This window comes from Pleurodeles waltl, chromosome 10, assembly GCF_031143425.1.
Source record: "Pleurodeles waltl isolate 20211129_DDA chromosome 10, aPleWal1.hap1.20221129, whole genome shotgun sequence".
Taxonomy (NCBI): domain Eukaryota; kingdom Metazoa; phylum Chordata; class Amphibia; order Caudata; family Salamandridae; genus Pleurodeles; species Pleurodeles waltl.
In genome coordinates, this window is record NC_090449.1 from 29303882 (window position 1) to 29315121 (window position 11240).

At 45.3% G+C, this 11240-nt stretch overlaps 1 protein-coding gene across 1 annotated transcript in view; it reads right to left on the reverse strand.

The window, feature by feature from the left end:
- The window catches only part of LOC138262299 (adiponectin receptor protein 1-like), a 147490-nt gene extending 137871 nt beyond the window's left edge, over positions 1-9619 (reverse strand). The window contains exons 1-3 of the mRNA XM_069212199.1: positions 9320-9619; positions 7109-7261; positions 5605-5776 (exon numbers count right to left, since the gene is read on the reverse strand). Of these exons, the coding sequence (XP_069068300.1) occupies positions 5605-5776; positions 7109-7261; positions 9320-9619 (625 nt within the window). The remainder of the gene's footprint in view (positions 1-5604; positions 5777-7108; positions 7262-9319) is intronic.
- Positions 9620-11240: the final 1621 nt, after the last annotated feature.

The following is an 11240-nucleotide window of genomic DNA, read 5'->3' on the forward strand; positions in this document are numbered from 1 at the left end:
TACGTGTTTCTTCCAACAAGTTCTGAAAGTCTGGATAATCCGTACCTATAATGATATCTTCAACCAATTGATGACGGTTTCTCCTACGACCCATTGTTTGGCAGAGATCTGGCTTGCCTTGATTACTGATTCACTACACCCTGAATGTATTAATGCCAGAGCTGTTATCTGATTCACTTTCAGCGTTTTGGTATATCGCGGGGTCTTCCCACCTGGACACAGGACCCTGCCCCTTGTTAGTCCAACCTCCATTGGCTCCAGAGTGGGTAATTTATGAGGACAGTTCCGTCTGATGTGGCCCCACTCAGCACAGTTATAACACTGGGGAATTTGGCTTGGTTCCTAGGGTGGGTAACGCACATTTAGGTCGCCTTCCTGGGGTGTTTGATAACTGGTTTTCTGAGAAGGAATGCTACTTCTTAGAGCTTGGGTTATCCTTTTCGTTGGAGTTACTTTGAACTCGGAAGCTCTATGATAAGCATTTGCTAACTCAATAGCTTGGGAAACTGAGACATCAGGATGTTGTTTGATCCAATTGTGTGTGTGTACCCGCGGGTAGTGCCTCCAGGAACTGTTCCAACAACATGTGGATAATCTCTTCTTTGGAGCCTATAGAAAAGAGCCCTGGAGGTTTCTGAGACACTCAATTTTGTTTTCTCGAATTTCAGTCTATAGTGTTCTGTGTGTAGCCCTACTTGTTCAAGTATAGTTTCTTAGTCTCCCCATATGTGTTTTGTAACGCTTCCCTATCCATCTGGGAGGTTTTCGCTTGTTCTTCCCATACTAACTGTAGAAGTCGTTGCCCCTGTGCAAGTCGAGCTATCATGTCTTCCAAAGATCGTTTGCCCTTTATGCTCCCCGTTTTGCTCCTGTCAACTCCTTTATCCAACTTCTGACACCACTGTGATAGGGAGCACACAGAGGTAGCTGTAGCGTGGGTTTAACTTTTCGTTTATTATTATGTGGGTAGTCAAAAAATGAGAGTATACAAATGTTCCATAGGAAATAAAATCACGTCTTGGGCATATATAGTCCGTAAATTCTTCTTTTATCTTTTTTCTATCCCCTTTTCTTTCTTTCTCATGCTGCGGTTCTTTTCCCGTCCGCCGGGATCATGGGGGAAAAAATAAAACAAAGGCCTCGGTTTATGTAAGTGGTCTATTGTATGTTTCTCCTTTATATATATTTTTCTTTATGCAAGGTTTTAGAAGCAAAAAGGGTAACTAAAGATCCCAGTATACCCTAGTGCTGATGCATGCTAAGCACTACTGGATCACCTCAGCGCAACCTTCTCACGTAGTATCAATATACATAGTGGAAACGTATAACGATACCCGTGAAGATTCCCCTTTCAATGCCTTTCCCCGTACCTCCCCACTCCTCTTTGCCCTAGACTGTAAGCGACTGCGTATGCAATCTCGTACCTGTACCAGCCACGACCCTCCAGTGCCTCAGCGTTCCTCCTGGGGACTTGGTTTTCTCTGGCGTCTCCGTTCCCGCTTCTGTCGGCTGCTTGGGTCTCTGCCTCGGACCCTTTTCCTTCCGGTCTGCTCTCCTGTCGACTGCTCTCTCTCCTCGGGTCTCCACTGCTCCTCGAGTGTCCCGCCTTTTCCTCCTCTCCGCCTCCCAGTGTCTCTCCGTCCTTAAGCACGTCGGTATGTTTTTCCATGCGTACCGACATAATGCGTTGGATCGTCCTCCTGGCGCATATGTCTGGCGGCTCCGGGTCTTCCAGGCCCATATCGCCTGAGACCTGGCATGGCCTCCATGTTACAGGCCCATACTCCATCAGGCCATCCGAGCAGTATGTCAGCAATAGAACCTGCATAGACTCATACCTGCTAGACAACATACTCCCCATAAATCAGGCAGGGGGACCAAGGGTCTGGTGGGCAGGGTGCTCTGACGCAGTTGCGATGGAGAACCCTCTCCACCAAACTCAAAATCAGGCAAATAGATCCTTTAAAGTTAATCCTACTACTCCAGTCTAGGGAATATAGGGAACTTATATTGAAGGACTGCATCTCATTCATGATGCTCTCTCAAAAGTCTGCATCCCTCTCAATGTTACAACACGGGCCTAGACTCCAAAGTGCTACATCACCCCACACAGTTGTCTGTAAAATGATTACCATCTTTTTTGGCCACAGCATTAAGTGTATGGGAACATGGAAATGGGCTACTTGTAGCTCCAGCGAAGTAAGGACCTACCCTCTCTGTGATAGCAATAGGACATCTTGCAAGGTGACCATACAAAAGGATTTTTTCTTCAGAACTTGTTGAACTATCTGAGGTTCTGAATAGGTAACCATTCAACTGTGACTTTCATGCCTAGGAAGAACACAGAGTAAAAGCCCCAATTTCTCTGGGACTCCAGCAGTTTCTCAATCACTGCTTTGAGAAGAAAATGAATTCCCTGCTGAAGTTTCCGTGGATATAGAGGGTGTTCTATCCTAATTGGCCGGCCTTTTCAGCGACTCCAGAGTGTGCCCACACTGCACCAGCTGAAGTAGCAGTAATCAGTAATAATCTTTGCCCATTTGGGACTGAAACATGAGATTATTCCCCCTACAGCCTGTGTGGGGACTAGCAGTAGGGGTGGGACCCATAGACGGGTCAGGCTTATTCAGCAGTACATGGAAGCAGCATTGTGCCTAATGAATAGCAGTGGTTGCAGTCTGACTGCCTAGAAAGGTATAGGCAAACTTGTCCAACTTACAGCTGGTAGGTTCTGCTGTACGCCTGTGAACATCTGGAAACCAAGAAAGAATGCGCAAGGACCATGTCTGACTGTACTGTAGCGCTCTTCGTGAGTGCACTGTAACAGTGTCTGTGTTTATATGGTACAGCACACAGTCCATGTTTGCCAAACAAAGCCTGTCAAAAGGCATGTTAAGCATCATTCCTTCCATGTCCAAGAGGAACAAAGTTGACCTGAGCCAGCCTTTCTTCCTGAGCACTGATTCCTAGCTAATGCAGCACCTGCTAGTTGCCAAAAACAGCCTTGGAGAAGTACATGGCTGTATCAATAATGGTGAGGCACTGGGTCTTTCCTTGATTATGTCTTTAGCTTCCCCTTTCTGTCTACAGGGATTTACACAATTAGAGAAGAGATGTCATGCCACATTTGGTGGTTGTATCGCCTGAGGACGGTCAATGCATTGCTGCCTTTAGGGATATTGTTGATATGGAGCCAGCTCTGTGCCCCAAGTTGTGAGTACACCTACTGTTTCTGTCTGGATGGGTACAGATAGTTGTTATGATGGAATCGTGTTTCAGGTGTCCACTTAAACATAATGATGTGGAGTCAGTTGCCCTGTACTTTTTTTTTAGGAGTAGCCCCACTGCTGGCTGTGTAGCAGGTACAGGCATGCTTTTTAAACCCCTCCTTCCACAACAGCCAGGATATGGTTATACTTTGTCATCTTCCTGGGTTGCTCTTTGAAGGCATACAAAAAGGCACTGCTGTTACATTAAAGACACTGGAAGATTAGGAGAAACATCTTAGTGGATATTTTCCAACAAAGAATGTAACTGGGTGATGTTTTCTGATGGAGAGTCTGGTTGTGAGGGTGTTCTCTTCTTTAAGTATTGATAATGTTCCTTCATTCTTTCTCATCCTGGTGAATGCCTTCATTCTCTAGCTTGTCAACAAAGGTCTCATTTTCCTGCTCAACTGGGTCTGTGTCCTGATCGCTATCTAGTTAGCCTTCACATTCCACATCTCTTGCTGGCTGAGGTACTGGTCTCAGCAATGGAAGCTGCACCTGTAGGTCTGGATAACATACCATCAGAAGTATGGAGAGCTGTTGCTGAAGTGGGACTGGAATATGTTGCTGAGGTGGCCATGGTAGTGGATCTAAGGAGAATAATGATGATGAGGCTGTGATGCCAGCATCTGGAAGGCTTCCATCATGTACTAGAGGTGGTTATGATGGTGACCAGAACTGCACTAATGGAGGTTCCCTGTAATGACACCTGGGTTTAGTGACATACACAATCTGTACTGTGACCTTCAAATGGGAGACTGTCAGAAGAATTATCTTTGTATTCTTGTGTCTGAAACTGTGTCCCCTTCTGGTGACTCTCCATATTTGCCTTACTCGTACTAAGATGTGTAATATGCATCAAGGTGTGCTGGGCTGTGTGCTATGTATTATGCTTGGTCATGTTTGCTGAAATCCTGTCCCAACTCCGAATCCAGGATCTGCACTGTCAACTGAGCCTACTTGGTGAGTATGAAATTAAATGAGCTGGAAGAACCTCCTTTGATGGCAGACAGTAATGCCTGCTGTCATCAACTTCTGTGTAACTTTACCGCTGTTTGTTATTCACAAAGGGATTTACAAGTAGCATCTTTACAAGTGCGGAATGACCTCACATAAAAAGATAGGTCTTTTTATGTGCGGAGACTACGCACTTACTTAAATCCTTTTTTGAATAGCAAACAAACGTAATCTTACACACAAGTGTAAGTCTACCTTTGAGAATCAGGCCCTGAGTTTGGTAAGATAATTCCCTTCTGATTAACTCACCAACTGTATAACTGCACCTTAGTTCCTTGCTACTCATGTATTTCTCTGTTCAGCTCCAAGTCTCATTAATCTGGTTGTGCCTGCAGCCTCCTTCCGGAAGTTCTGAAGTTGTCGGTAACCACCTGTGTATCTCTCTTTCTTGCTTCTCTTCTCCATTCCCTTTCTGGCCCTCTGTTTGATCTGCAAATCTCCATACTGGCTGACAGGGAGCATGGGGAGCGGGATTCTCATCTGAACAACAGCCTGTCTTGCAAAGTTTGACTTCAAGTAGAAGTCAAAATCCAACACAAAATAAGGTTTGTGACAGTAAAGAGCAAAACTCTTCCAGGGACACAACTATGAGATGCAGTATAAATCTAAGCAATGATGGCTTCTAAGGGGTGCAGAGAGCTTAGCACAGCCACCTCAACAACTGACGTTTTAGCTGTTTCAAATGAGGTGGACATGCTGCTAAACAAACACTGTTGGTTGCCCTGTGACCTTTTTAACACCGTCTGTTGCAATTTAATGTTAATGGGGATTCCCAGCTTGACGAGTGGAAATGATGCAAGCATGTGAATGTATGAAAGACCTGATGCTGGAGAACAATGGGTACTGAGGAAAACTCAAGCAAGTTAATCTGTGACAGATTCAGTGCTGAAGAAATATAAGTTACAGGTTCAGGACTTAGACAGCAGAGATAGCCATCAGCAAAACGTTCTGGCTCTTTACACCACATAATTCCAATGCACAAAGATGACAAAGTACCCAGCCAATGAGTCAGACATGGGTCAAAAGGACTATAATATGACCTTTACAGTAGCTGTCATTGGTACCTCTAAACTCAGACACCTCTCTAATGGATTATAATACAACATGTACAGTAACAGCATGTGGTGTCAATGAAGTTTGCTACACTGTTGTCTGATGCTCCCAACTCAATACCCTGACTAATAACACCCTACCAAGAGTCTTAGAAGAATTTAAAATGTCAGTTATCAATCAACAATTTATTACCAAAGGAAACGCTCTGTGAGGTCAGGCTCTTTGACCCTTGCACACTGATATACTGTCTTAGGTTTACGCTTACCAAGGAGATGGGTCCAGATGTTGCCTGTCTCTGTGTGCAGCCGGAATATGCTTAAAAAGCAGGCACGGAATGAAGGTAAGGGAGGGCGGTACCCATTATAGAGGAAGTCATTGTCTTTCAGCCAGTCGGGCAGCCGGTCATATGGCAAGGCAGACCATCGCACCCCCCAGACCTGGAGAGAGAAGGAAAAGTGGAATCTGTTATACATTAGTTAGAGAAGGCACCATGGACAACTGGCATCATTTGCTTTACAGCAGCTGGAGACAGTCAGCAGTTTTCCCATGCTTAGTGTCATGACCTGGGCCTTTGCAACTTGTTCTCATGTTTTGACGAAAAGCAAAGCTTGGGATGTAACCTCAAGCCCCTTCATTGTATTTTAAGGTGCAAACCCAGGAGCGAAGACCTGGCAATTGTATTCAGACCTCAGTTCAGAGGGCATCACGTGTGCCTTTTACCTCCAGTCTTTACATTACCTGTCATGGGCCGTAATACCAATCCTTGCATTATAACCACTAATTATGTGCCGGGGGCATGGCTGCTAGTACTTCCTGTATGACAGGGAGGGGGCATGACATGGGCCGTATTGACCAGTCCTCCCTCTACACAAAAAGGCATGACCTGTGTCTTCTTCAGTTTAGCTATGTAACTTTTCCTGCCCATGAATTCCAAGGGAAATAAACAGTCATGCAGCCCCATTTCACATCATTGACTTGCAATGGTCAAGTCTGGCTCTTAGGCTGGGCCTTTATCAATATGACCAGATTTTGACCTATGCACATATGAGTGAATTCATAAGTTGATGGCCTAGTTATGGCTGGTGATACTGACATTAGCCACTTCCTAGACAATGCCCTAGTTCCAGGCCTGAGTCGCAGCTGTGAATTCCTGTGAATAGCTGTTGCCCAGGACCCTCTTACTGAGTCCAAAGAGGCATGCTCTACTTTGAGAGCTATGACTATGCTAATGAAATCTGAACATTACCTTGATTCTGATAATCACCCGGAATAGAACCCATTCGTGACCTGTGACCATGCAAATTAATTCTCTACAACACCGCCTTGTCCTTGAGTGGTGTACCTCTCAATAAATTCCCAGGATTAATGCCTACATCTTGCCATATGTACTTTGCCACTGAACTCCATGGCACTCTGCCTTGTCCTTGAGTGGCAGACCGCTTACTCTATCCGCAGGGATAATACTTTGATCTTGAAACGTGACTTCTCAATGAATCCTGAAAGATATAATCTACCTTGTAATCTATGAATATGCCACAGTATTTCCAGTGACACTAACTAGTCATTGAGTGATGGACCTCTCAGTGAATCCCCATGAATTTGACATACTCATTAACATTTGACTCAGCTACTGTATTTTCATTGGTACTATCTTGTCCATGAATGGTTGCCATTCAGTGAGTTCCCCAAAATATGTTACTTGGCCTGTTGAATTTGCATTACATGTGTGTACAATACACCCCCCTGCTCTTCCAGTGGTTAATATTCACCTTCAAGGCAAACTGCCTGAATCTCTCTTTAGAGGTGGGAGTCTTGAGTGGAACTGTCCTGACTTTGAGACCATCCTTCAACCCTTCCTCATCCTCTTCCTCCTCATCCCGCTGGGATATATTGGACTCACAGCTCACGGTTGCTGCACTGTCCTGCAAAACACACAAGAGGGGTTTCGTAGTCCTGGTAAGCCAGGGCAATAATTACACAATGCCCACATGAGAAGTTAAGACCATATTTATTCGAATTTTTCCTACTACAATATCGATTTTTAAATATCATCCTATCAAAATATTATTTCTAGGCTACTGACCACCACAATATTGTAAGGTGAGTAAACATAGGTAAATATTCTCAACTCCAATATATGCACCTTGACAATATGCATAGCATGAAGGTAAGAATGTATGTGCACGTTTCTTAACTCCACATCTATGTACCTTGAAAACGTGTATGAAAATTAGTTACTTACCTGTAACTGTGGTTCTCCAGTATTGGTATCTTTCATAGATTCACATGCTTGAATCATCCCCGTCATCGAGGTGGGAGCCTCACGGTAACTTTAAATACATATAGCAGTAAGTGTCACACACTAGGCCATAATGGCCCAAAAAGGCACTTCTATAGCCTATCCAAGTTCTTTTATAAAAAAAGACCCAAACCTGAGCCACAGCCAATCAGGCGTCAACACCCACTAGAATACTCCCAACAGAGGCTCTTTCCCTCAGATTTTCTAGTACAAGTGTGAAGCAGAAGGTTCATCCATAAGGGGAGCCTCTGAGGGGAGAAGGGTGGGTTGCATGTGAATCTATGAAAGATACCAATACAGGAGAACCACAGTTACAGGTAAGTAACTAATTTTCTTCTCCAGTATTGGATCTTTCATAGATTCACATGCTTGAATTAAAGTAGCGAGCAGTAATATTGGTTAACCAGATAATAGCTGTATTCTCATATTAAGAACAATAATAATAAAAATAATAATAAGAGTAACTCTACTCCTAGTCATTACTCAATAGCAATATACCAATGTTCACAGGAAGATAACAATCAGGCACAATGACCAAAAACATCAGCATCACGATAAGTATCGAGCTAGCTACAATAATAATAACCACAATAATCATTAAAAGTAGGAAGGTTAACCTTGACCAGATTAAGGAAACGTAGTTCACATACCGTGTTTGTGGAGGTGAGATGTCCAGAGAGGCTCACCTTAATGAAATAAATGCCTCAGCACTGCCTACCCCACCGCTGTATCCATGCTATTCGTCTCTTCGAGACAGTAGTGTCTTGTGAAAGTATGTTGGCTGGACCATGTGGCCACTCTACAAATATGCTGCAGGGGCACTCTGCAAAGAGTGCTGCAGACGCGGCTACTGCCCTTGTAGAATGAGCTCTCACTTTGCTGTGGAGCGGTTTACCAGCCAGAGTATGACAGAACTGGATCGCCAGGCCAATCCACCTGGCAATAGTCTGTTTGGATACTGGAACGCCCTTCCTCGCATCTCCAAAGGGCACAAATAACTGGTCTGATTTGCGTATGTTCCATGTTTTCCGAAGTTAAAACTTCAAACATCTCTTAATATCCAACAAATGCAACGCCATTTCTGCTACTGTCTGCGAGTTAGGAAAAAAGGTTTTCAAGATGACGGGCTCATCCAAATGGAAACTTGAGGGCACTTTCGGAATATACTTAGGATTCGTCCGAAGAATTATGCCAGTAGTGGTGAATTGAAGAAAAGGCTCTTTGATGGTGAAGTCCTGGATTTCACTTACTCTCTTAGCCCAAATAAGAGCAGTAACAATGCAGTTTTCCATGAAATGAATTTCAGTTCTGCCCTGTGGATTGGCTCAAAAGGGGGTTTCATGAGTTGCCCCACGACCACATTTAGGGACCATAACAGTGGAGTCTTCCGCACCGGTGGAAAAGCTCGAAACAGACCCCTAAGGAATTGCTTCACAATCCTGGTAGAATATAACAAGACAGTGTCTTTAGATCGGCAGTACCTTGAAATTGCTGCCACGTGCACTCGGATGGAGGAATAGGAGGGACCAGACTTTGCCAAGTGCAACAAATATGGCAGTACCTGTTCCGGAAGAGAAGAGATAGGATGGATTCTTTCCACCGCACACCACACACAAAAACACTTCCATTTCAACCTGTAGGTCTTATTGGTAGTGCCTGCCCTAGCTTTGGCTAGAATTGCCCTACATTCGGAAGAGATGTCTAAAGTGGCGTATTCATTGAATTCGGGAGCCTGGCCGACAAGTAAAGAGATGACGGATCTGGATGTGTGACCTGGTCCTGGTGCACTGTCAACAGGGTTGGCTTCCGTCTGAGTATCACATGTGGCTGTTCCACGAACATGAGGAGTTCCGTGAACCACACCTGTCTGGGCCACCTGGGTGCTATTAATAGAAGGCGACAACCTTCTGTCTTCATCTTGCCGATGACTCTCGTTATCAGTGGGATCGGAGAAAAAGCATAGGCATAGACTCCTGACCATCTCATTGAAAACGCATTCCCCCATGCCCCTTTTTGGGGAAGCCAGCTTGCATAATAAGGGCATTTCTTGTTCTAGAATGTGGCAAACAGATCGAGATTTGGTCTGCCCCATAATCGGAAGAATTGGTTGAGACCCTCCAGGTCTAGTTCCCACTCGTGATACTGGATAATCATCCTGCTCAGGTTATCCGCCAAAATGTTGGTCTGTCCTGGTACGTGCTCCGCCCTCAGAGAAATGTTGTTCGCTATGGTCCATTTCCAGATGTTCTGAGCCTGTTGCGAGAGCTGTAGAGACCTTGTGCCACCCTGCTTGTTTAGATAAAACATGCTCGTAGTATTGACTGTCCTGATCAAAACTTTCGAGTTTAGAAGCCTTGGTAAAAAGCCTTTTAGAGCCAAATCTATCACCTTGAGCTCCAGCTGATTTATGTGGAGTTGTTTGTCTTTTCGAGTCCAGGACTCGCTGATTTGTAGATCCTGAAGGTGGGCAACCCAACCTTCGAGGGAGGCATCCGTTGTCACTATGTAGCGGGGCACCTGATGAAGAAACGTGAGACCGCTGGACAAGTTGGCTGGTGTCACCCACCAAGACATGGTGGTCCGCATTGCCGATGTGCTGAGAATTTTGTCCTCGAAAGAGCCCTGTACCTGAAGCCACTGGGCGTCCAATTGCTCCTGTAGGGGTTGCATATGTAGTCTGCAATCTGGGATCAGCGGAATGCATGACGAGATCATTCCCAGTAATGACTTGTAGGTGCAACCTGAAACACACTTTTTTGTCAAGAGCTTGCGGGCCAAGGTGTTCAGCTTTTGTTTTCTTTCCTGAGAGGGGTATGCCTTGCTGCGGACAGTGTCCAGTACCGCTCCCAAGAAAGTCAATTTCTGTGTGGGGCGAACGTGTGACTTTTGGTAATTGATGGTAAGTCCGAGATCTTCGAACAAATGGAGGCAGGCGGTTGTGTGGCGCACCACCTGAGCCCTTGAGGGTAATTTGATGAGCCAGTCGTCGAGACAGGGAAACACCTGCATGCCCAACTGGCGTAGGTGCGCTGCCACTGGAGTCAGCATCTTTGTAAAAATTCTGGGGCTGATTTCAACCCGAAGGGAAGGACACAGAACTGTAGATGCATACCAGCCACCTTGAACCTGAGGATTTGCGATGGTTTTGGTGTATTGGAATATGACAATACGCATCCTGGAGGTCTAGGGATGTCATGTGATCTCAGGTATTTAAGAGGCGCAATATGTCCTGCAGCGTTACCATCCTGAACGACTGCTTCTTCAGGAACTTGTTCAATGATCTTAAGTCCAGAATGGGGCGCCAGTCTCCTGAAGGTATCTTTACCAGAAAGAAGCGTGAATAGAACCCCTTGTTCCTGTGAGGCGCAGGGACCAGTTATATTGCCCCCTTGCGCAGCATTACATACACTTCCCTGAGGAGTTGCTTTCATCGTGGAGGTGGTGGGCCTGACGGAGGGATGTTCGGTGGTCTCTGTATGAACTCCAGAGTATGTCCCCTGGCCACTATATCCAGCACCCACCTGTCGGATGTTATGCTTGACCATCGAAGGAAGTGAGAAGTGATGCGATCCCCAATTTTCGAGCCTCAGGTAGCGTAGGAA